Source organism: Podarcis liolepis, assembly GCF_965112155.1.
Source record: "Podarcis liolepis genome assembly, chromosome: 10".
NCBI classification, from domain to species: Eukaryota; Metazoa; Chordata; class Lepidosauria; order Squamata; family Lacertidae; genus Podarcis; species Podarcis liolepis.
Genome location: NC_139562.1, coordinates 18,382,748 through 18,410,146, shown reverse-complemented (window position 1 = coordinate 18,410,146; position 27,399 = coordinate 18,382,748). Strand labels below are relative to the sequence as shown.

At 40.6% G+C, this 27,399-nt stretch overlaps 1 protein-coding gene across 2 annotated transcripts in view; it reads left to right on the top strand.

Annotated features, from left to right (window-relative positions):
• Nucleotides 1-27,399, top strand: part of CACNA1C (calcium voltage-gated channel subunit alpha1 C) — a gene marked incomplete at its 5' end in the record, with an annotated part of 445,655 nt that overhangs the window by 45,465 nt on the left and 372,791 nt on the right. Inside the window, 2 exons of one of the 2 annotated variants that reach the window (XM_083461732.1) lie at nt 1,849-2,171; nt 6,720-6,824. The exons of the other annotated variant lie outside the window; for it this stretch is intronic. Coding sequence (XP_083317858.1) covers nt 1,849-2,171; nt 6,720-6,824 — 428 coding nt within the window. The remainder of the gene's footprint in view (nt 1-1,848; nt 2,172-6,719; nt 6,825-27,399) is intronic. 2 annotated transcript variants of the gene reach the window in all.

Below are 27,399 nucleotides of genomic sequence, written 5' to 3'. Positions count from 1 at the left end.
GTATGTGTGGAAGGCCTACATAAGGCCCCCAGGGGCCACAGGCCACCCAGTGTCAGGAGTGGGTTGGTTTAGCCCCATAGCTGCATAGCCCCAAGTGCAGTGGTCCCCCCCCTCCATACGAGCGTTTTAAAAGCGTTCACTCAGGGCCATCATTACGATGGAAGGAAAACAAGTAACTTGCTCTGGTGTATGAGATTCCCCACACTGCAATGACACAAAACTACCCTGTTCATTGCCAGTTTTCATTCATTGCTCACAGCCCGTTTTTGTTACCTCTAAACTACTATTCCTATTTTGTTCATTTTTTGCTTTCTGGGGGTGTGGTGATACCTTGTTAATATCTTGTTACTGTAGCTTTTTGCAGCTGTCATTTTGCAAGGTTCAGCTTCCTTCCCTGGATCTCTAGAACTTAAACATTGGAGGGATGGTGCTGGATGCATTTTCGTCTCTAGAGCACATGAACATGAGCACTAAGGCACAGTGCAGTGCATGGTCTGCCATTTCACGCGTTCAGCTGTTCAGTTAGATTTTGAATGGCAATCCCAGTTGCAGTGCCTCCCCAGCACCATGGACTAATACTATGGTGAAGTGAGACAGTACAAACTCAGGAAAATAATGATCTGGATTAAAAATGGCCACAACTTTACGGATTAAAGCTGTAGGTGAAATCAGTAGGGCTGGAACTGCTTCAGGCTCATGCCAAGGATTGTGGCGTCCCCAAGACGTTGATCTATTGAGTTAGCCGCCCTAAAGCCACCGCTGGAAGCCCTATGGTTCATCTGCCCCACATTTGACTTCTGGACAGGGACATCCACCGAGACCTCTCTAAGGGGGCACCCAGAATACACCAGAAATTTAAAGTCACTGCCCTCCAGGAGGGGCCATGGATTGGTTCATTTGAAATTACCTTTTGGGGCAGGAAGACCACCCACCAAGATCCCTCCGACCAAGGGGGATTCCCTTCCAACAGCCAGCAAACATGTGTGCCCAGGCCGGTGGGGAAGCAAGCTGAGAGTGAGGGGCTGCAATTGTCACCCACTGGGAAACCGGTGAGCGGTCATTGGAATAGCATTAACCATACATTTTTTTTTCTTCACTGACTTTTTTGTTAGCAATTATTTTTATTGTTTTAGATTTAACAAGCACTAAGCTGGTAGTGCTCAAAATATTAAACAACATGTGCCATTTCTCTCCTTCCCACCACTTACCCCAGCCACCCCCAGTCTTTATGTCCCTCCTACCATCTAATCTCCCATGTGCCTCCTCCCATCTAATTACGAGCCAAACAGTAACAACATGAGCCAAAATAAAAGCCAAAATAAGAAATGAGGAGGAGAAGGAGTAAAAATGGAAGGGGAGCTTAGTTACCAGGCAAAATTGTGCGCCAGTCATCCTTGTATTCTTCTCCTTGTCACTAAAGAGGGCTAGGAAATCTTGCCAGGTGTTGCAGATCTTTTCAAGGCTACCTTGCTTAACATAGTCCACCCCTTTCTTTTTCCCACATAGTTTTAATAACAAACACTAAACCTGTTGTGACTTATAAATGAGTGGAATACAGGTTATAGCAGAGTAATTGACTGCAGTATACAAAATAATAGAGCCTTCAACAATACATAAGTGCAGAAAGTTCAAGTGGTGATCTCCAGTAAACTTATTTCAAGCATGTCACTATTTTCAGCATTGGAGGGCATGTTTCTTGGTCGCACTACTAGGGTGTGACTGGATGTTGGTAACTGGCTATTATATGTGCATATACGAATCATTCTATTATGTTTATCAGATTTTTTGTTGCTGTTGCAAACTCTGTTCTATTCATATGTATTTAATCTTTGCTCCTCTTTCTCCTAGGTTCCAACTATGCGAGTCCCCGTCCAGCTCATGCCAACATGAATGCCAATGCAGCTGCAGGGCTTGCACCTGAGCATATCGCTACTCCAGGTGCAGCCCTTTCCTGGCAGGCTGCTATCGATGCTGCCAGGCAGGCCAAATTGATGGGTGCAGCCGGCAATGCAACAATATCTACTGCCAGCTCCACACAGAGGAAACGGCAGCAGTATGGGAAACAGAAAAAACAGGGTACCACCACAGCTACACGTCCTCCTCGGGCACTGCTGTGTCTAACACTGAAAAATCCCATCCGGAGGGCATGCATCAGTATTGTTGAATGGAAATATCCTTTTTGATGGAGTGATATGAGTCAGTATGCAAATGTGATTTACGAATGTGACTAAGCATGTGCATTAGGTTGAAGGGAGCACTAGAAGGAACTATATGAGCAACAACATATGGTTGGTCTCCATCTAGATCAGCAGGAGTAGATCTTTTATGACCTTGGTCAATCTTCTGGGGGTTGCATGCTGGTGGTGGGTGTGACCCAAAGTGACTGTGACCATCTCACCTAAACATTTGTGCATGCACACACACACGCACACAAGCCCTTCCTCTTCAGCTTATTTCTGCAGATAAGCTGAGTAAGGGGTGAATCACCTCCTCCATCCTCATCAAACGACCATTTTGATGAGGAAGGAATGGCCAATTTACACCCCCCACCAGGGGTATTCGCAGAGGGGTTTAAACCCCAGTGGTGTGCCCACTTAGTTTTTTGCCAGGGCCCAAATTGGTGGGGGGAGATGCATCGGGACCTAGGCCTAGACTCTTAAAGCATAAGGACTCCTACTTGTGGCAACATGAAATTGCTGCAGAATGCAGGAGCATTCATGGGCCATCCTATGCACAAAATATATGGTTTTTGGCTGCTGTGTAAATTATGTTGATGGATACCAATAGAGCCATTGTCTTATAATCTTTCAACAATTAAATATTCTAGACCTGAAAAATAAACCCAATTTCAAATGACCAAATGACCAAGTATTCAAGAACCCACGCCTTTAAAATCCATTTGGATTCCCCCCCCCCTTAATCCAGATTTTCTGATGTAGCCATGGTTTTACCTTGACCTATATTGTTCAGTTGTGCAACTTTTATTTGGCAAAGTCCACATGGAATAGGCTGATAGTAATAGGAGGGTGTAGGTTGCAGTCTGAAGCACATTCACTTGGGAGTGGGGTCCTTTACAAGTAGAAGTATTTAAGGTTATTACACTAAAACACCATTTTGCAACTGCAACAAAAGGATTATTGTTAAGTGCCAATCTGGCTACTATTACAGCTGATCTGGTAGCAGGACCTGATGGCATTGATGCTAAGTATTTGGTGATGGTGGTTTTTTTTTTTTAAAAAAATGCTTGGTCTATGAATCTTGGAATGCATGTTGGAGAAAGTGCCCTGCCCTTCTCTCCTCCCTCCCTTCTCTTGCATGCTGGCATTGGCACTTCATTTGTGGCTTGTGTTAAGACAGACATTTTCATTACATGCAAACTGGGAAACTCTAGTTTGATATCAGATAATAAGCCAGGATGTAATCCACTTTGGACATAACAAGTAAGGGATAAAATGCCAAAGCTGGCACACAAAGCTGGGCTTAAACACACAGATTCTGGCATTGTTCTATCTAATTTGGGCCTGAGATTAAATCTCTGGTGCACAGACTGTTCTCAATGAAACTTGGAGGAGCAAACAGAATGATGGATTTAAAAAACCCAAAGTACCATAATCTTAATAAAAATATTATCAAAGTACCATAATCTTATTAGATGCTGTGAAATCAACTTTTGCTTTCAGGATTTGGGGTGGAGATAAAAATGGGTCAAGAAAGGGTTCACAGATATTCTCCATCAACTCATTCCCCCCCCCCGTTTTTTAGGTGTTAGTTTTTTAATCCTCTCAAGCAGTTTTATTTGTTATCCTTCCCAACGTAGACACTCAAAACCATGACGGATGGCTAATTTGGGATGGGTAGTGGGATGGTGGCGGCAAACCTATATTGGTTACTTGCTTGGCACCTTGCCAACCATACATCTTTAGGCAGAGCCCACAAGGGGAGGCCTGATATAAAGTATGAAATCAGAGCTGGCTGAACAGATTGATGTGTTGTAAAGTAGGAGGCTGAAAATGACTGAGCAATGTATTCATCTCTTGAGAGATAATGGTCTTACTGAAAACACATAACAAATAAACAGTTGAAATCCTCTCAATGACTCACCTCAAATACCAGGTTCCTGAGCAGAGCACATACTTATGGCCACTATGGACTTGTTGCTGAAAAACAGTATCTCTTTGGTGAGTCCACCAACTCCACCCTACTGTAATTTATATAACAACATATTGGCCTAGTTTGTAAATAATGCTAAGCCATAGTTAATGTTAACCATAGTTAACACATGATAATGGAAGCTAGTGTGTCTGGCAGACCATAATGTGAACCTTGGCTTGTTGCATTCTTGTCCTCCCCCTGTTAAAGGAAACACAAGCCGGGAATTGCTGTTCTTCACTTACAGCTCTGTAGCTTTCGGGCTGTGGCAGCTCTTTAACCATAATTAAGGATAAGGTCTGGACTTGCACATAAAGTTAAGCAATAGTTAATATTAGCTAAGGTTTATAAACGAACTACAAACCTTGGTTAATGAGCAGTCTATAACCATAGTTAATAACCGATGGTTTAGTTTTATGTTCAAACAGGGCTATTCTAATGTTCTTAATGTGTCTTAGTAATTCAAAACATTGGTAAGCAACATAGTTTGTGCTAAAGTGCACCTTTTTGGGGGGGAAGGGATAACATTTAATGTACAAAACTGGGACTCTTCTGCAGACTAATACATTTTCTACTGAAAGAAGAGATGAGAGGGGGAAATATGTTGCTATAATCATTTCGCATACTGAAAATACAGTTTCAGCCTATTTCTGTTGCACACCCAAGAGGATGTGAATGCAAGAAAAGCCCTGCTGGATCAGAACAAAAGGCCCATGAGGTTCCCACATTAGCCAACCAGGTGCTTTTGGGAAGCCCGCAAGCAGGACAATGAGGGACAACAGCTCTCTCCAGCTGTTATTGCCCTATATACCAAGTCCTGGTATAAAACTAATGTGAAACTGCACTAAAAAGCTCCATTAAATAGAGCTTAATATATCTTAATTAATGGTTTTCAAGCCAGGTCATAATGAAACATTTCAGCTGTGCATAACAAATTCTCCTACCTCTGACCATTCACTCTCTTACCTTCCATAATTTGTACTAAAAGGAAACCTACAAAACTTTAAAAGTTGTGCATATGAGAAATTAAAAGTGCATCAACCACATTATTATTATTATTATTAATTGAATTGATCAGAGATTATGAACTCTTGTGTCTTTACAATAGCTTATACAGGTCAACGTAAAATTGTAAACAGGGCATTAGCTGTCAGAAACAACGAGGACAAAATGTGCATCTGTAACCAGATGCTAATTGCTTTCTCTATAGTTGAGAATGACCTACTTTTCAATATTTCAGTCTGATCATGAACTATCCAGCACAAATTAAAACTTGCATTGTCATATGCAAGGAGGGGTCTATTTTTTGTTTCTTATTCTCTGTGGCCAGCAAGGCAACAATTGCCTTGGCTGACCAATAGATAGAGTCCCTTTCTAAGGCTTAATCCATATAGGTAAACGATGCCATAAAAACACAACAACATGGGGTCAGCTACACATGGAAAGCCTCCATATGCAATGACACTAATTCCCCTCGCAGGGGTGGATGAAGGGGGGTGCGGTGGGTGCAGGTCTCCCTGGGTGTCACCACTGTCCTGCAAAAACCTTACCTTCTACTGACACATAGCATTCTTAGGAAATGTTTTTGCAAATTGGGTGTCTTCATGTGGTTCCTTTATTTGCCCAATAGAATAATCACAGGGAACAACTTAGGAAGAAATGAGAGTACAGTCCTATTGGACCTCTGTGCTGTCCATCAGCTCAGCAAGAGTGTGGGTGTACTGATATTGATATTAGGGGGAACCAATAGTAAATGAGGTTTCAGTCATTTTCTGCCCAACCCGATTAAGGTGAAAAACTGATGATGGGGAATTCACTTTGAGAACAGTTAAGTGGTGAAATGTATTCTGAACAAATACATGCATTTTCAAATAGACACCACTGTTTGGCATATTTCTGGTATGAAAGTATGCAAAATAAGCCACAACTTATTTTAATAATGCCCTTTAACAACCTTGTGTTATACACACACACACACACACACACACATCCTCAGAGATTAGAATGAAGAGACGCTGAATGTTAAAAATAATGTTAAAAATAAACTCTTACATAACTTTTAAACCCCTTGTGCTTCTTTGAATACTGCTCTCTTAAATTTCTTTTCAAAAGTTGGCAAAAGAGGGTTGAAAAATGCTGAACCATTGTGTATTAAGATTTGGGAGATATTTTCTTAAATGACAGCAATAATAGGCAGTTTGCAACTGTATTGCAAATGCAATAAGAAAGAGAGAGAATTTGGTGGGCTGTCTGTCAAATAACAGCACAGCCTGAGAGGGTAAAATAAACTTGAAATTAAATCTAAATAAAGAAAAAAAACTTTTAAGAAATCTATGTTTACTCTGGCATGCGACTGGCCTACCGTGCTTTTGACATATTAGGAAGAAACTTGGCTGGGAGGGTTGAAAAGCACTTTAAAAGGCATATGTTTCTTTTCAAAATACAAGGGATTAGGAATGTCTTTATTAAACAGAATTCTTTGAAATCCTTCCCCCTCTTCCAATATAATGTATGCATGTGTATATATATATATATTAAAAAATCAACCTTCCTTAACTCCATTCCTCAGACCATTTGAAATTATTATTTTACTGACTATTTTTGCCAATTGTGTGGCCTTAGCTATCTATATCCCCTTTCCAGAAGATGATTCCAATGCTACTAATTCCAATCTGGTAAGTCCTTTACTTTCACCATTATTTGTTGTTACACCTTTTACTACTTACTTATAGGTAGGTTGTTTGAAACTCAGCACAGTGGCTTTTGGGAAGTCCGGAGAAAAAAATCACATGGTCACATCAGATGGCAGCCAAGATGTTTGGATTACATGGCTTTAGGCTGGCACTTGTTTTATCAGGATTACATCTAGGGGGGAAAACGTGGGCATTATCAGCACTGCATATGGATATCAGTTTCATACCTCTTCCCCCAAAGAATCATGGGAACTGCAGATTGGTGGAATGTTGAACATTCTGCTAGAACAAAGATAGCCAATGTCGTGCTCTCCAGATGCTCTTGGACTGCAGCTCCCATCATCCCCATATGGCATGGCCAAGGGTCAGGAATGATGAGAGGACACCTCACTGACTACCCAGTGCTAGAAAATCCCATCCCCACTCCCTCCAGTTACAATTCCCAGACTTTCCCCGATAAGAAGGAATGGTAGTTAAACTGGTTTAAGTCTGTAGTGCAGATAATGCCTTGAGTTTTTTGAATTTATGGTTATGACTTTTTGCTGTTGGCTTTTTTTTCTTTTGTTAACAAAATGCCAGAGTATATTGTGAAAGTGCTATCTATCTATCTATCTATCTATCTATCTATCTATCTATCTATCTTAGTAGGTGTTAATTGTTTCATTCCTGAGCTTTTTCTGCTGTGTCTGTTTTATGAAGGGATATTATTTAATTGATCAAGCCTTCCTTTCGGGTGATGAACAGTTTCAGGGCTATGTTCTAGGGCACCTTGGCAGGTGTTCTCATTATAAATTTGCCCTTTGAAAGATGGTGACTTTTTTCTATTCTTGCCTGGAATGATTAGTGTTTCTACTAAACGCAAATGGCAATGCCTGTGTTTCAGCATAAGCTTGTCTGGTGCTGGGGTGTGGGGCAGGGGGGAGAAAGGGAAATGTGTTTATATTTGGCTTAGCATGAAGTCATAGCAAATATATGAAAGAAACAAAACTTAGAGTTGGACAAATGGAATGCAATCCATAACAACAGGACAAGCTATTTCCCCTGTTCTTTCCTGAGAGGTTGACTGAGCTCAGAACTCCCAGAGCTATGAATGGGAAAGCCTGAAAGCCTGAGTCTGCATTCATTCCAGTATTCAGAACTAACCAATGGAGTTTTTTGAAAGACCAGAATGTGGCTATTCTTTTACTTGCCCCCAAAGGAGAATCACTGGCATGAAAGGGGGTGGTGGTGGAATGAAAACTTGCAGAGGGATGGAGCTGGAAAAGTAATAATTGCCTTTCCAAAACAGAGACAGATGAGCATGTATAACCATTCTTCAGGCCTTGGCCACCATGATGAAGTATTTTCATGAAGCAGCTTTGAGTGTGTGGAAGAAAAAACAAAGGCTTTGGAATGCATCTTTGGGGGAATTATTGCCTAGCAAGTTGTAAGCTTTTCTTTGTTGCTTTGCAGTTTGATAGAGAGAAAACTGGGGCCGGTTTGGAATCCTTTTTAAAGATTTGAAGGGTTTTACCATCAGGTGAAGCATGTGCAGGAAAGATGTTAGTGAACTGGTGCATGTGACATGTTGCTGTTTTCCACCTACAAAAGTGAAAGGCTGGAACTGAGGTACAGGCTATTTAGAAGTGATGTTGGTGTAGATATTTGCTCCTGGCCATAAACCCAGTATTAAACACACACATACAGCTCACAGTGTTATAGAAATGGGATTCCTCCAGGCAAGTACTAAAGAAAAGCAATAATCTGTTGCATGTGTGCATGACTTTTGTGAATTTTGATTTCTATACCTATATTTAGGTTGGATATGCAGATAATGCATAACTGACAAAATATATTTGTACCTAGACTGCATATGCAGATAGCTGTTAGCAACACATTTTTACGCTGATGGGTTTGTCATGGGCAATAGTTTATCTCACTAAAAGTTGGTAGTTGTGAGTAAAAGTTGGTAGTTGTGTGTATCTGAAGAAGCGTGCATGCACACGAAAGCTCATACCAAGAACTAACTTAGTTGGTCTTTAAGGTGCTACTGGAAGGAATTTTTTTATTTTAGTTGTGAGTAAGTTAATGTACATGGTGCTATTTAGAGTATCATAAGCAAAAACACAAGTCCCTGCCCCAAGAAGCTTACAGTGTAATTTCAACAAAGACAACAGAGGGAGTCAGAGGGAGAAAAAGCAGACTGAGTTAAATGTAACATGGGAACATGCCTTTTGCCAGGCAGTAATGCATTTGATACATATTTTTCCAGCCCTGACAAATGGTCAGTCTGTCTGTGTGGAATTGCATTGACTTACTCATTCTTAAGATTTGTACACTTGTCAAAGTTTGGTGGCATCCATCCTGCTGTAATTTAGCCTTGCCCTCAGATCTGTTGCCTTGTTATAGCAGAGAGAGGCTGCAGTTGCTTTCTACTAGAGCTCTAGTTAGCTGAGTATCAAAGTGATTAGTTTGTTTTTGGAAAACATTGGATGAGACGGTGGGTTGAGATAGAAAAGGCTGCTTCAGAAAACAGCACATCCTGCAGAGATGGAAATCGGATGCACTTAGAAAAGAGAGCCATTTTATTGGAGAAAATTGCCTCCAGCCATTACGAAATGCAGCAAGTTGTGCTTGCTACAACAACCAAGGGGCAAAATAGTATGGCTCCAATCCAGATCTGTAGATTTATGCATGTAAAGGGACTTTTTCATTTCTCTTCTAAACAGCAGCAACCCTGTTTTGTGTCTCACAGTATCACAAGTGCTTTTTAAGGGGTTGCTTGCAGTACAGGACAGAAAAGAATGGGAAAAACTGCTGTGCACTGGTAAACCAAACAGAAACTAGCTTAGCATGTTATCTGAACCCGGACTCATGATTAAGTTCTCTTCTTACTTACCACAAGCCAAGGTTTTTCTTGGCAGTCAGAGATGAGTTCAGGATCACAGACAAACCACAGTTAAGAAAAACAAACTATGCCTTCATGTTGCATGCAAAACAGGCCTATGACACTAACAGAGCTACCACTGCATCAGAATAACAATGCAGTTTTTTAAAAATGAGATTTTTAAAGTATGAGTGCTCCCGCATTTCTATCCAAAGAACAATCTTTCCAGATGAAGAGGTTTCTTGTGCAGTTCACTTCCCTGCTTTTGAAAGCAATGCTCTTAAATTTGTAAAGCTCCTCAGCAAGGCATTCTTCCCCTATCATCTACAATCCTTTATTGTGGGTCATTTGGTATAGCTCTGAGAGAGTCTTGTAGAAGGACTCAGAACCATCCCCTGTTTGAAGATGCTCTTTAGCTAAGTCCTAATTAGCACGAATCATGTCTTGTCTTGATATCTTCTATAGCCAATTGGGTGGGTGGTGGGTTGTTGGGGGTTTTTTGAGAAGAGGGAGAGGAAGGTGGAGTTGGTCCAGCTCTGGAAAACCAGATTTGTCCAGCTGCTCAGGGGAAGCCTTCACTTGGGTAACAATAACAAGTCTGGCTTCACATTCACTTTGTAATCTAATTCTGAAAGGAAGAAAAAGGAGTTGCCATAGCAACTTCTACCGTCCTGATTTCCAGAGACATGGAGAACCTTCTTCAAGAAGCGCATTATCCAATATATGATGTGTAATGCTTTTTTTCTTTTCTTTTAAGGTTTGAAGGAGAAAAATATGTGTTTATAAGCTGATAACATGCCTCTTGGATTCTGAAACTCAGCCAGCAGAATGTGGAATAAAAAATTGTGCAGGATTTTAAAATAATGAGAGCCACTGTAGGGTAATATTGCAGAGCCAGTGTGGTACAGCAAGGGTACAGACTTAGAACTTGGGAGACATGGGTTCAATCCTCTGTTTAGCTATGGCCTATGGCTAGTCACTATCTCTTAGCCTTCAACTAAAAAGATCAAGGGGCTGAAGCAAAATGGTACCTGCTGGTTATTGCTAAGAATTTATTTGCACAGAAAGCTGCTGTTAAAATGAGTCAGATCTTTGGTCCATGTAGCTCAGTACACTGGCTGGAAGCAGCTCTCCTGAATTTCTGAAAGGGATATTTCCCCGACATTACTGCAGATCCTGAGGATTGAATCTGGCCTGAAGATGCATTCCATGTGCTCTGTCACTGAGCTTCAGCTCCACTGAATCGGGCACATCAGCCAAAACATTTTCCCTAGTACTAACTTGGAAATCAAGAATTGTTTATCCATTGCCTCAATTTCAGCTGTGTTTCTTAAAAAACTTACAGGAGTCTCAGTGCCATAAGTGAAATTACTCTGAAGCAACTTATTTATGGCTTATGGCCTTTGATGGCAATCATGCTGTCCTGCGAGGTTATCCATTAACTTCAGTAAGGGCAAGGTCAATCCCTTCTTGTCCTTTTGTAACAGAAATTTGAAAGCAGCCGTTTCTGCCGTCTTTATATCTGTTTCATCCCCACTAAAAACCTATTATGCACACAAATGGAAGGGGATTTTATTAAACGCAGAGCCATTTTGGAACTAATGAACTCCACTGAGGCTTTGGCGAAATTGCAGAAATGAAGAAAGCTTGCACACATGTGTGTGACCTTGTGCAAAGAACAGTGATGCACATTCTCTTGATGTAGCTGGGAAAATTGGAGCTAGTTTGAAGGGAATTGAAGCCAGCCTTGCAAGAGAGGGCCATAATTGATATGGAGTCTTTCTACTTGTTTTCCCTGCAATTATGTGTTAAAAACAGAGATAATGTGCCTCCACAATAATGGAACTATAGCAGCCTAAGATAGGAAGTTGAGAGGGAAATGCTTCTGTCTTGTCTGAGTGACATTCACAAAATGGCTTGAGCCTGGTCAGTGTCACACCATGTTGATAACATAATGAGGTTAGGACACATCTTGAAGCATACTGTTAGGTTGATTGTTTATGCCTTTTGAGGCAGGAGGGAAATTCCTACTGCTGTTTGAATAGCTTGACCTTCCTTTCCTTGCCGTAGCAATAGCAGAAAAACCATCTGTTTGCAAAACTTGAATTTAAAATGTCATATTCTGCATCCACATTTGTACATCTTTACAGGTGGATGAGAGTTACTTCTTTTCATTCATTCTCTGAAAATTGAACTGTGCTTTCTGAAGCAAGGAAGATGGAATTGTTATGTCTCTGTGAAAGACTGTGCTTACTTGCTTCCCATCTCTGGATGCCTATGAGAGAGAGAGCATAACTGTCTGTCTGGCTTGGTAACTAGTGATTAGTTTTGTGGCCAGCTGAAAAGGTGCCTAGTCCACATTGGCAACGAAGGAGTGGATTTTGGTGTTACATTAGTGCTGTAGATTAATATAAAGCAAAATCTATGAACTGGCAAAGACATGGCATTTAATTCAGAATTTATAACAAACATGATTACATTACATCTTACTCAGCATTTTCATCATCTTAACTTCCCTGCCCCATTCTTTTGCAAGCTGCTTTATCTTGTTACAAGCCAAACATAGATGTAGAAGATTTAATGGTGATGAGTTATTCAGAGGGACTTTAGTGGCTCTTTTAATGTAGTCTTAAAGCCTAAATAATTATAGTAAACCAACAGTTATGCCACATGCATATATTAGCAAGGACTGAGGAATTGGTTCAGCAAAGTGAATATCTTAGCCATTGGCCACTTGGGAATAGAAAGGTTGTTTTAAATATATATTATAATAAATATACCCTGAGAGGGTTTGGGAAAGAACTAGGCACTGTGAACTTCTGGAAATTGATCTGGTCCTGCAGTCTTGGGATATATATGCATTGCCTTAATTTCACATGATCTGGCACTCTTGATAAGCGTGACAGAGCACTGCCCTCCATCTTGTTACTGGTCCTGGTTTGCTTTCTCTCTTCTGGGTGTTGTCTGCTGTTATTGATTAAAACAGCAAGAACAATACAGTGCAATTTTTAAAACATAATTCTGTCAAAGGCTGCGACTGTGGAAGCTTTTATTATCCTTCATCTCTTTCCCACATGCTCCTCCTCACTGGTAAAATCAAGACACATTCCCAGAAAGTAAAGAGCATGAGATTTAAAATAAAAAATAAAAACTGGTGGTGAGATATTCCAGAAAGGTACAAATGGAAAACATACTTGCATGTAAAGACAACATTATCCATAATAGCGTTTGTCCTGTCATTACAGGACAAAGATGGAAAGGTAAGGATGGGACAACCAGCTTGTGGGTTATCCTATCCTCATATCCACATAAGTTTTCCATACTTGAGCAATTGAAAGGCTTAGTGTTATGTGAATGTCTATCACCATATGCTCAAAAAATGGCATTTGATAGTGCATATAAAGCCAATCCAGGAATTAACAGGAGTAGAAGCAAGTAGATACAAAAGTGACATTGCATTCTTGACCTCAGAGCTTCTTTCTGTGTTGAAGTATAGAGTAAGAGTGTTCCACTAGTAGGCAACTTCTTTTCTGCCCAGCCTTGACTTGAGAATCTGAATGATGCTATAAGGGGACATCTAGCAACCAATATATCTAGTGTATTCTTAGGACCAACCCTACATTTGTAAGTTGTTTCATATTGCTTTTCACATTTTATTTTAAATTGTTGTATCTATGTTTCTAGAATTTTAATTTATGTACATGTACATGCTGAGGCTATCCAACTTTGGACTCTGATGCGTTACAACCTGACCCCACACAGCAGGTATACAACTCAAATGTGGTATCTGGGTCACTTCTTGTGGCTGCTGAACTTAATGCTTCTGATTGTAGCTTTCTGTTCCCTCCAACTGCGATGTCAACACCTTTTGCCACATGGACTATATTTGGCATTTGCAAGGTCCAGATGCCTGATTCCTACTGTGTGCGTTTTCCAACTACAGCATTTCTGTGATTCCCCAGTTAGTTGTGTTGGCACCTCTGCAGCTGCTTTTTGATCTGCCTTGTTAAACTTGCACTGATGGAAAACGTTGGGATTTTGGAAGATTTCCTGCCTGGCTGCCACTAGCTCAGTGGCTGCAAGGCTTGCATGCAGGAGGGTGGAGGGAGCTGAAGTGGAGACCATCTGTGTGTGATAGTCTTTATCTGATGTGCCAAAATTGCAATCCTGCTTTTTTTAACTGTTACTTTGCCTAATGAAAGCTTGGCGGGTTTGTAGTTACAGCACTTTCAGACCTGATACATGAGGTGCATTTCAACTTAGCTTTTGTAGTCACATTATAAGATCTTAAGTCATTTTATTTATAGGATTAAATATTACATGTTGGATTTTTCAGCTATTGTGATAATAAGCAATAAGTCATTGCAATTTATTGGGAATGAATCATGTTGTGCAAAACGACTTGTAAAAGGTGCAACATTTTCTTTTATGCACCATTTGTTACTTGACACCATTCTGCCCCCAATTACCTTTATGTTATATTTTATTTTTCTTATATGTTCTTTGTCTTTTCCTATTTCTGTCTTTGTACATTTCAGTCTGCAGACACATTGGTCTGTACCCTGCATGTTTGCAGGGCACAGATAGTCTCTGTCCATGCAATGTGGGGTATAGTATACTGTGGACAGGCATACTAGACAATGTATAGGCTTTGTGCACAAGATGCAATCAATGCATAGTGTTTGAATAAGCACAATACATAATTGTGGTATTCTCCACAAGACCACAACCCTCAGGATGTTCTCAGCCCTCTCCTACACCAGTGTGCAGGGCTTGGACCCAACTCACAGTGCTGGCCCACCCATGAGGCAAGATGAGGCGGCCACCTGAGGCACTAGGTTCCACAGGGGCAGCAGATCCTGCCTCCAAGGAATGCATCATCCATTGGTACCATGGTGGGGGCTGCCCTCTGCATCGTGGGCTCTGCATCCACCTGGCATGATTCAGAGCAGCCTGGTTTTACCCCTGCGACAACCTTTGATTTACACTTCAACTGTCTAATGAGGTTCATTTGATTCCCCCTCCCTTGTTCCTGATTTGGACCTTTATTCCTCCCTTGTTCCTGATGTAGAACTTCACTCACCCCTTCTTTCCCAGCAGGGAGAGGGGCATTTTGTGGTTCGCCTCAGGTGCTAAAATGTTTTGGGTCACCCCTGCCAACTCATCATCAAGGAGCACAGCCTTTTCTTCCCTCCTCAGTCTTACAAACAGATTAACCATTATCTGAACCACCTTTTGAGATTTCTTTCTACTTTCCTTCATCTTTTTTTCTTCTCTCTTCCACTGTTGCTTATAAAGCAGAAACACGCTTGCTTTTGTACATCTGAGCATGATGTCATAGCAGCCGGCATGGGCATGGAGGCAAATTGCCTCAGTGTCCCTTCCAGCCTCATCTCAATAATATAATATATATATTATATCACTGTACCACTAACATTTAAAATATGTCAAAGAACATTCAGTGAACATAAAGCTTACCAAAGGCTTGTTAATATTCCCAAGTAGCCTTAAAGCCTCACACCATACACCTTTTATAATCAAAAGGCCAGAAACTGGCTTTCAGTCCTGGCAGTTTTTGCTCCCATATGAAGTATCCAAAGGGTGGTGCATAACAAATGAAAGCAGGCATCTACTGATGACAAACAGAGTTTCTCTCTTTCCCCCTTTTATAGTGACCTCTTATGTGCATAGCCATCAGGACTGGAAGAAAATATTGAGTGGACATGTGAAAAAAATACTAGAAAATGCTCTATGAAAAAGGAAACTCAGTGGATAAATTCTGTTTTTATGCTTACAGTTTAAAAACCATAGTTGTCTGACTAAAAATTGGTCCTAGTCTCATGGCAAGTTCAATGTGCATTATAACTGCTACATGACCAGGCAATCATCTGATTGCTCTACTGCATTGCCAGATTGATTTTCAGCCCACAATGAAGTGTTGTACACAAGGTCTGAAAATCAATTTTGATGTATAGTATACAAAACAGGCAACTGCTTGGTTGTGATGCAGTTCATATTGAATTCAGTGGATAAGACTAGTGCAGTTTTCAGACTTGTGAATAGATCTTCTTACTCAGGAATTTGTTTATTTTTTACTTGGAGTGGCTGGAGAGCTATGATAATTTGAGCAGCTACTAAAGGCTACAGAGCTAGAAAGGAATAGTTACAGACCTGTCCAGCAGTATCCACACTGTAGGACTGAGGGGTTTGGGTTATTTTGGCATAGTGTGAAACAGAGAGGAAAAAAGCAATGGAGGCTACTCCATTATGGTGAGTGGAGCACTGCCTTTCCAATCTCAGACTGCCCTCAGCCAGACTCCACCTGCCTGCCTTCTTACTTACAACCAGTCAGAGGAGTGGCAGCGGCTGTCAGATTCCTCCTCCTTGATCTCAGTGTTGCCCTCAGTGGGGAGGAGGATGGGAACAAAATTAGAATTAGTTGACTCTGTAAAACAAGAAAATCCTTAATAAAATATTTTTAAAAAAGAAAAAAGAATTAGTTGACTCTGGTTTCATTAACTTGAATTCCCTGCCTTCCATTTTTCCAGTCCCAATGGGCATCAACTACCACTGGGATCAAGAACTTGGTGATTGCCTAGTTGGGGTATTCCTTGGTTATCAGTCTTCATTGCAGATCAGTGGGTAAAATACTCTTAAGATGCATACCCAAGTTCACCAGATGGATTAGTTCATTCTGCTAGCACATTTGCAAAGCAAAGCCGGGTCTGGCATGGTTTCAAATTGGATGGGGGAACCATGTGTTGAGATTCCTGCATGACAGGGGTTGGACTAGATGACTCTCAGGGTTCCTTCCAACCCTACAATTCTATGTTTCTATAATACCCTTCACCAACTTTGCTGTGCTTGCAAAGCTTTGCACTTCCACCTTTTTCCAATGAACATTTATGGCTGAAGTGGGGATCCTAATCTTCATTGCGATCATAAAGAAAGGAAGTAGTTTTTCTGAATTCAGTAACACTAAGTAGAATTATAAGGTTTTGAGTATAGGACTTGGAAAAGTGGCACATCCTTACCCTCTCAAACCCACCATGGCGTAGTTACATGCCCAGTTCTTTGAGAAAAATGTATTTCCTTATGGACAGAGGTAAAGGTAACCCTGACTGTTAGGTCCAGTTGCGGACGACTCTGGGGTTGCACGCTCATCTTGCTCTATAAGCCGAGGGAGCCGGCGTTTGTCCGCAGACAGCATGACTAAGCCGCTTCTGGTGAACCGGAGCAGCGCATGGAAACGCCATTTACCTTCCCTCTGGAGCGGTACCTATTTATCTACTTGCACTTGACGTGCTTTTGAACTGCTAGATGGGCAGGACCTGGGACCGAACAACGGGAGCTCACCCCGTTGCGGGGATTCAGACTGCTGACCTTCTGATTGGCAAGCCCCAGGCTCTGTGGTTTAGACCACAGCACCACCCATGTCCCTTCCTTATGGATACCTTATTCTAAAAAGCAGCTCTTGACCTCATCATAGCTACAGCCTAGGAAAGCAGTCCTGTTTTAAGAAAGCAGCAAGTCATGCTCAACCATTCTAGGAGATGCCAGGGATTGAATCTGGAACCTTTTGCATGCACAGAATATGCTCAGCATTGAGTGACACTTGTTCCTTAATTCAAACAACTGATTTGTAAAATATCAAGTGCCTTATTAACGGCATATGTTAAAGATTGAACCTTGGAACAAAATACAATAGTTTATGGTAGAATATCCTTTGACAGCTGTGGAAATACAGCAGCAGTTGCACTAGGGTAAATTCACTGTGCACTGACAATTCCTTTTAGAAATGTTTACCTTTTACTTTTGGATGAAAATGTTGCCTTGAAAAGGGATACCACAGAGCTATTGAAGCCACTTGCATGGAAGGAGTGTTTGCCGTTTGCATTCAGGCTGCCATGGCTGAAAAGCAACCCATGTTTCTTTATCTGCTCTATTCATATTATTACAAGCCCTTCTTGGAACCAGGTGGAGATGACATTGTCAGGTCGTGGTGTGAATTTGGAAGAGCATGTTTCAGTCAGTGGGTGGGTTTTATTGTGGCTGATCCCCTACCAATCCCCCACCAGCACTCAAACCTGAGCTAACATGGTTGTCTGACCATGACCATTATTGTGTGCGGGATGCAAAGAGGGGTTTTGTTGAACAAATTCTTGTAGTACCATGAAACCCGTTCTTAAAGGAATAAACATTCCAGGAATGGATACTAAATCAATGGGTCTTTCCAGTGCTAGATGCTCTAAATCATATTACCACCCACCCACAATATGCACATTAATGTTTTCATTGTGCGTAGATTGGTATATTTGTTTATTAGTATTAATTTAATATATTGATCACCTATTTACAGGGGAAACCACTATACACAAGGTATAATGTAGTATACTATAGTACTATTTATTGTATTTGTTTAACTTTTAAATTGTGAATTATCCAGGGGACGTGATTGATGGGTGGTATGGAAATGCCTAAATAAATGAATAAATTCACAATAACAAATGTATGCAAAGAAAATAGGAAAATGGATGCAAGATTTAAACCATTGCATAACATGAGCAAATCAGCAAGCAGCAACAGCAATAAAAAAATAAAATAATCCAGATGGTAGGAAAACTTGAAGAAAAACAATAGGAGAATTGAGATCTTCCTTTCCTGACTTCCTTGGGCAAGGCATTCCAAAGTCTGCCACCACAAAAAATCTATGTATAGTTATTTAACCTTTCCCACATGCTCTGAGTAGATTACAGCAATTACATCTAAAAGAAAGATGATTGGTGGATTTTATTGTGGCTGATTAGTGTCACCGAAAGGACCATAATCTAATCAACATAATGAGTGATATTCAGCATTAGTCATACTCATTGTAGATCCATTGAAGGCAATAGACTTAAGTTCATCGGTTTTAATGGATTTACTTTGAGTATGAATGTTGGCTATCCCCTACAGAATATAAAAAAAAAACTTGGGGAAACATAAAGGAGAAAAAAATTGTGTGAAGAAGTACTGTTTTTGTCCTTAATTTTATTTATTATTACATTTATATCCTCAAAGGAGCTTAAGGTACTATACACAATTTCCCCCTCCCCATTTTGTCCTCGCAACAACCCTGTTGGAGTACACTGGGGTGAGAGACCATAACTAGCCCAAAGTCTCCCAATAAGCACCATGGCTGTGTAGGGACCCTGTTCTCCAAGGTCCTAATCCAACACTTGAAGTCTAAACCACACTGGTTCTAAATGCAGTCATCTAAATATGGTCAAATCCAGAATGTTTCTGTTTCCCATGGATGCATGAATTTCCACGTACACAGAAAACTGAAGTGTGAGCGAGGCAAACTTTTTAGCCTAGTTGGAGCTGAGTGATTTGTGACTGTTGATTGTAATATCTCAGCTCCAGATCTCGGAGTCTAAAAATTCTTGGGATGTTGTCTTGTTTGCTGCCATTGGTCAGAAAATGACTCTGTGAGTCACACACACACAGAGTAAAAGTATTTTGAGGCAATCTAATCTCTTTCCTTCCATCACCAGACCACAGATCTAAGGTAGACGGATAAATTCTAGCTCAGGAAAGCACCACTTGTCACAAAGTGAGTTTGAAAGCTGGGCTAGATGCCAGGAACTCAGGGACAGTTTTTGCATTGAGGGCTGCCTCAAGATTTATGCTTGTCTTTTGCTTTCATCTTAATGAGTGCCAAGAAATAAAAATGGAAAACAAAAATGAAGTGAAATATCCTTATAGGGACATTTGAGTTAAAAAAAAAAATCTGTTCACCATCATATATATATATATATTCTCCTTGGTAAGAATAAACAAATAAGGGATTCTAGCCTTTTCTCAATACTATGTCCCTGTATGCAAGAAAGATAGCTAAGTGGTCTTAATTTGGTGAAACAATTTATTTATATCCTGCCCTCCTGTCAAGGAGTCCAGGAAAATATTTCAGCCTAAGAGTAGCCCTATGAAGTAGAGACTTGCCCACGGCCACCCCTTGAGTTTCATGGTTGAGTAAGGATATATGTGCCTACACTGGCTTTCTTTTAAAAGGCTAGATAAATGCTCTCACTCAGGAAAAGTCCAACAAGGGAGCGATCAGCCTCTCTAAAGCATTAAAAATATATGAAACTAAGATATTTTAAAATGGACCAGGGGAGACATGTGCAAGGTCAGTTCGTCATCACCATTTATCTCAGTCACAGTCAGTATCCAACAGCTGCCTGTGACCACTTGTACAAAACACTTTCCATGTAAAGAAAAACCCATCAGTAAAGGCTATGGTGTCTTGGAGATGAATGCTAGTTTATCAAATGCACAGTGCTTAGAATGCTTGGAAAATGCAACTCTTGCAATGGAAGTGCCATCTTGCAGGAAACATGGGTTACCGGTAGCAAATAAGGAGTAGTAACAAACCTAAATGTGGCTTACCTGTAGCAAATATTTTGCAACAAACAAAAACTACAGCTCCAGTCATAAGGGAAAACATTTAATATTTTAGAGATACCCTGAGCATAACATTACCCATGAGAATTAACAACAACAATAACAGTAATGTATCAGAATTTATCTGAGGAAACATGTTACAGTATATTCCTTTAAAATGTTTTCATTTTAAAACACAGTTAATTCTAAATGGAGATAGATTCTGTGATGGAATACCCTTAATTCATGTGTAAGAAGAATGCCTGTTCTTTTCAGAGTTCCCATCCAGCACTTGCCACTTGCCACTTGAAAGGTCAGACCTCCCAAGTGTTTAGAGTTTAGTTGGCTCCAGTCTATCTTGGGAGATGTTCAAGTCCTTTTCATATACATGCACTGTAGTGGTCCCAAATTTGCACAAATATGTAATGAGTCGCTTCAAAATAAAATGCATTGAGCAGGGCCAGCTCCAGGTTTCTGGGGATCCTTGGGAACAGGGTATCAGACCCCTCCTTTTCCTTCTCAAGCCACAACCCTTCCTCCTGGCCCCACATATTTAAACTAAAACAAATGTTACTATTTCCTTCATTGGCTTTTCACCCTCTCTCTGTGATCCTAGACACAGCCTATGTTCTGTATGACCTTATAGGGATTTGCAGGGGTAAAGCAGACATTAGGAATATAGGAATCGGGAACATAGGAAGCTGTCTTATGTAGCGTCAGGCATGTGGTCCATCTAGCTCTGTATTGACCACATGGGCTAGGAGCAACTCTCTATGGTTTCAGGTAGGGGTCTTTTCCAGCTCTCCTACCTGAAGATATAGAATTGCACTGCCAGAGGTAGAATGTAAGAGACATAGAACTTAGAGGTAAGCAGAGCATGTCCAATGGCAGAGTATCAGCTTTGCATGGAAAAGGTCACAGGCCAATCCTTGGCTTTTCCAAGTAGAACTGGGAATATTTTGTGTTTCAAACCCTGGAGAGCTCCTGTCAGTCAGTGTAGACAGTGCTGACCTAGATCAGGCATGTCCAACAGGTAGATCGTGATCTACTGGTAGATCGTGGGGTATTCATGGTAGATCCTGGTAGATCTTTGGGGGGGATGACAACTGTGGCTTCCTAAAAAAACTCAACAACTTTGGTTCACTCAACAACAATGGGTAGATCACTGCCAGTTTTTTAATACTGTGAGTAGATCGCAGTCTGTTGGAAGTTGGGCGTCCATGACCTAGATGAATCCAAAGTCTGACTGTGTAAGAAGTACCCATTTGCTACTGTAAAAGGTGTACCCACTGAATACCTATTTAAGCTGTAATTATCACTAACTGTATTATCTGTATCTCATTGCCATTCAACTCCTACTTTAAAATTTTCTCCTTTATATGCCCTTTTAAAAAAAGCCAGATCACTATGTCATGCATCTTCTGATCTTCACACATTTTAAAGCAATTTGTTGTGAAAAACTTTATCTTAATTTGAGGTGGGTGGGGGAAAACAAGTATACAAAAGAAAAACAGTACTGAGATTGAACTCTGCTAAGATGCTTTCTAAACACTCCTCAAAAGAGGAGGTGAGTAGATAACCTAAGCAGTGGTTTTAGAAACAGCAAGTTTTTTCTTTCTTCCTACCTGTTCTCTCTCTCACTTTCTCACTCCTGCACTCTTCACAATATATACATATACACATTTGTCCACAGATTAATATTTCTATCCAGGTCTTCTGGAAGTGTGATACTGAAGAGTAAGGACAGCAGGGATAGGGTTTTAAGCCCTTTTCAGCATCTTTTCCAGCTGTGCAATATCCTTTCAATGATGCAGTGACTAGAACTGTACACAGTATTCCCCCTTTTCAGAGCTGCCCCATACTGGTCAACATCTTCAAGTTATCCACTATGACCCCAAGGTCTTATTCCTGGTCACTCACTACCACTTCAGACCCCAGTAGCATATACTGTATATGAAGTAAGGATCTTTTGCCCCAATGTGTATCACTTTATACTGAACCAGAATTGTTTTGCTTAATGCTCATTCACCTAGTTTGGAGAGATCCTTTTGGAGCTCCTCACAATCCATCCACCCTGAGCAACCTGGCATCATCACTTGGTCACTTCACTGCTCACCCTTCAGTCCTGGTCATTTATGAACAAGTTTAAACACAGGACTAGGGAGCTGCTGTAATGAAGAGTCGACAGCAAAAGGCAGTTTCATATTAAATTTTGCCAAATCCTTCTCATTTGGAACAGATCTCTAGCTCAAGAATATGGAAAACACATTGAAATGGAGATGTGGAGTTTCTAGTATACTTTCTGGGGGTGGGGATGCAGGGTGAAGATTGCATAGTTTCAGAAACACTCTGACAAAAAGCAGACCTTTGCAAGCATGGCAGGAACAGCCAGTCAAGAGACCCTGTTTTAAAGGGAGCAAACCTTCCCCCCCCCCCACCTCCAGATCAGCAAAAAGTTTATTGGGAATGAAAAGTGAAGCAACAAAACAAACAAATCACTGCTTTGCTGTTGAGGCTATTTCACTTTAGAGAGACAGGATTGTGACCAGAAACTCCTTAAATTATCAGCCAGTACAAGAGTCAGTGTCAGAATCCCTAGCTGCTACAAAGTTAGAGGCTTAAGGGGCAAAAATTAGATACTGATGTGCCACCCCAGCCCCTTTAAACTGCTTGGCTGCTTTCAAGTGTCCCTTCCTCATTCGACTTCCTTCCAGATTATGGTGATGACTAATCAAAACTTCCAAATTATTTTAACTATCCCCCCAAAAGTCAGAATCTTTTATTTTATTTTTTAAAGATAACAGTGTTGTCTGTCTGCAGTGACTTTAGAGAGAAAATGTTCCAGGCTTGGAAGCCAAGGAAAGAGAATGTCTCTGGAAGCTAAGTGAATCTTTGCTGGCATAGAACTGAAGTCTGATGCTGAATCTCAAAACTGGAAAAATGCTTTGTGCATTGCATTTTGGGGATGCATCAAAAAGTTATTCAGGATCAGAGCTAATGACCTAGTCAAAAGATTACGGGTGACTCCAGATGGCAGCTTCCCACACTTCTGGTTGCATAATGTAATGTTATATTCAAAGGAAAGGAAGCAAACCTCACATGCAAAAGGTCTGGTGTGGCTGACCGGATTTTGATCCCATCAACACCTGTCATTTTGACTCTATCATTTATGGTGACCCCACTAATGCTTTAGTCTATCATTTCAGATATACAAAACATATAAGGCTCTTGTTATTCTAAAGTTTTATGGGTTTATTTTATTTTTTACAGCGGAGAGCATCCTATATGTACTCCTGCAAGGAATGTGTTTGTAAAACCCACTTGAAATCAAGAGAGCTGACCACCAGTAAGCCACACACTCCATGCGATTATCACCACTCTAATCACTAGCTCCCATAAACTTGTAGAACCTAGCATAGCGGAAAGAGCTACTGTTGTACCGAAACACTAATGATATTTTCTCAAGGTGAAGTGCATCCTTAATCAAGTTCTTGCTAATGCACTTTCTGTTTCCTCACCTGCATTGCCAAAAGGGTTTCAGGTGTGCTGAATCAAAGTGCTTGGAATAAAAAAGACAAAGCCCAAATGCATGAATATTCCACCTTTGGAAGTGCACTGAATGAGGATCTGGAATGATAACTCCCTATGGTCATGTTTGTATGTTTTCTCACAGAAGTGGGAGCACAAGAAACAGTTCCAGATATGAACTGAACAATGAGGCATGGGAGAACCTTGACCAAGCATCACTTCTCCTGACTTCATTCAGCATGTAGCTGCTGGTGACTGGTCTCACTTCTGTCTGTAGTACAGACTGGCAAAGGATCTAGAAGGACATGAAAACATTGGCCCAATACAAATAGTGAAAGCTAAATAATTCTTTTCTTTTTTTAAAAAAGATCTGCTCAGAAATGACCTAATATGGTTTCAGAAAACTCTTGCTGATTATTGCAATTTCTTCAGGAATTTTCACCCTTTAGATTTAAAACTGACTTTGTACTAAGCTGGTTGCTAACATTAATGCAAAACCTACACTGACCGCTGTGTACATTCAGTTTGCCTCTAGAATCTTTTCTACATGAAATGGTATCTGCTTATGGCAAAATAAAAAATAAAAAAATTGAATGTGCACTGTGGTGTTGCTTTTGGAACCCTAACAACAACAGATCTATTTTGAGTGCATATACACCAGTTATGTACTACACAAAATTATATTTGTAGTCAGGCTCTACCTTCAAGCTCAGTCTAAAGATGCAACATGATACAAAAAGAGGAAGAGATGAGATCAGAAAGCCTGAGATTTTTATTTTATTTTTGCACAAAAGCAATTTTCGGAAAATAAAACAACAGGAGGAACCATGTGGCTGTTGGATGGGGGAGTATTCCAGGACTGTAGAGCAGCCAAGGAAAATAAGTGTCGGTATGGAATGAGAGTAAAGTTTCTGGCATGGAAAGGATAGGCAAAGGGACCAAGGAGGATTTAAATTTAAGGCAAAGGATGAGACAGGTTGAATACTGCAAAAGATTGAAGAGACACTCAGAGGACAGCAGCTGAATGCTGCAAGAAAGGGAGATGTGATGGAATGAAATTGTATTGTGCTTAGGGAAAGGGCATAAATTTGATTCCGTTTGTATTTAAAGGCAAAACCATCTCATTCACACTTTCTGAAACAGTGCACAAACCAACAGTGCATATCCTAGGATAAAGTGTGCAGAAAAATGTACATATTAATGAAAATAACATACAAAGACGAATTCTATCAGGGAAAATTAGTTTGCAAAAATGTGTTTATTTGTCAATATTGCATAGGAAAAATGTGTAATTAGGACAAATTCTCACTAAAATGCTGATGATTTTTCATGAGGATTTTTAAAGAAAGAAACTGTTGTGGAGATGTGGAGAACTAAACTTAAGCCTGGAAAAACGAGAAACTGAAATTGATAGATTTGCCCATCCCTAATTGTGATATAGTGTTTTATGCTTTTTAAAAAATGTTGTATGTAACTTTGGGTGATGGTGGACTGGGGGAACTAATGACTAACAAATGTGATTAAAGAGATTAAAATAAGAGGAGATAAATGGTTGAACAAAACAAAGGAGAAATCAGGGGGTGGCACAATTCAGTGCAGAAGAGATGGAACATAACACAGGAACAATTCTGCTCTGTATGTCAGGTGAATTAAGCCAAGTCTGATTTCAGAGTACATAATCCTGTTTTCTGTCAGCAGCTGTGGGCAAGAGCTATGAAATATGAGCCCTTAAACAGGAGATTCAGGATCCCAGATAACATTGAGAATATGATTCCCACAGCAAGCCGTAATTTCATGATACCCCTGTATATCCCAAATGGAATAATCATTCACATTTTATTTTTCAATTTATCTGAGTAATGAGCAGCCAATTTCATCTCATGGAGGCAGGAAAAACAATCTATTTTGGCTTTAATCATGGAAAAGCAAGAAAAATAATTGTGCAGTCATAAATCATAGTAAGAAAGATGGGCAAAATGCTAATTGTTTTATATCACTTGCCTCCATTCCTATTGTCAGAATAGGCCAAACTGATTAAGTATGTCACCCCTTGTTTAACAGTTGCGTTTGCCCAAGTGGAACCCAAGTCGGAAAGAAGGACCTGTGGCAGATTGTGGGGAAGGCAAAAGCCAGAAAGGGGGAAACACCCCTTTTTCATATTTACCAAATTGTAATGAATTTTCATTTATGGTTTGCAACAATGCCTCTATCGTTTTCATAATAATCAGCGTTAACGGTTTGAAGAAAAGCTATTGAGTTCTAATAAGAACACTAAAGGTACTAATTAGGCACTTGACAGTGTTTTAATAATCTTTCATAATTTATGGGACAGAGAGAGACTCACGAAAGCATTGATTGACTCCCCGGAGTTGTAGGTTTCCCGTGAGTGATTCAATAGACCTGTCCTGCCTACTGCTGGAACAAATAAATCAAGTGTAAACTATTGCATTTTTAAACAGAATTATGTAAATAAGGCTGCTTATGTGATGAGAATGAATGGTTGAGCATTAGATACCATCTTGTTAGAAATAAACCCAACAAATTGCAAAGTGTGAGGTTGGCTTCCTTAGGGGACATTCAGACCACCGCCAAGGAAAGCATAATTCCTTCACTCTCCCCTTCCATTACAGGCTGTTCAGAAAGCCATGTCACAACCTAGCCACTCACTGCTCCTCCATATTAGTCCAATGTAAATAAATAAATAAATAAAATAATAATTAGTCCTAATAGAGGTGCCAGGAATCCAGAACTTCCTCCCTTCAGTTCTATTCTTCACTACCTTGGTTGGCCTCTGGGTGGAGCATGGATGATGGCTTTGCATGGGTTGGTTTCAACCATGTATCTACAACCTTTTCATTCCCAGGACCAACTTTGAACCCAAACATACAATTGGGGATGAATTTCTTAATCTTTTACCATATATTTGCATGGTGGTTGCAACCCACCTTGGATCAGGCCATAACCCATTAAAAAAAAGGTAAAGGACCCCTGACAGTTAAGTCCAGTCATGAACGACTCTGGGGTTGCGGCGCTCATCTCGCTTTACTGGCTGAGGTAGCTGATGTTTATCCACAGTTTTTCTGGGTCATGTGGCCAGCATGACTAAGCCGTATCTGGCGCAACCAGAGCAGCGCACGGGAACGCTGTTTACCTTCCTGCCAGAGGAAGGTATATATCTACTTGCACTAGTGAGTCCCAACCCACCAGTTTAAGACCAGTAGCTTAGACAGCCTTCTGCCTCTGCTCCTGATTGGGCTGGATGTGGGAATGGGCTTGGTGAGCATTGGGGTGTTTGCCCTCCCAAGCTTCCAAGGGAACTTCCACACTGTTCATGAATTCCACCCTTAGTAGAATGCTCCAGGTGGGGATACCCTATCCACTGTTTTATATTTTATTTTATGTATAGTCCACCTATTATAGTCTGTCTCAAGGCAGTGCACAAGTTAAGATAACATCTGAATGATAACATCAGATGAAGACATCTGAAGACAGCCCTGTTTAGGGAAGTTTTTAATGTTTATTGCTGTATTGTGTTTTTAATATTTGGTTGGGAACCGCCCAGAGTGGCTGGGGAAACCTACCAGGGACACATTAGGACATTTTCAGCTTGTTGTTATTGCATGGATGGCCAGAATTTTCTCTTGTTCCTGGGCATGCTGGCTGTGAACCATGGCCAGGAAAACCAGGACCTTCAGTGTGGAAAACATTCATGTTTGCTCAACTCCCATCCTTCATTGC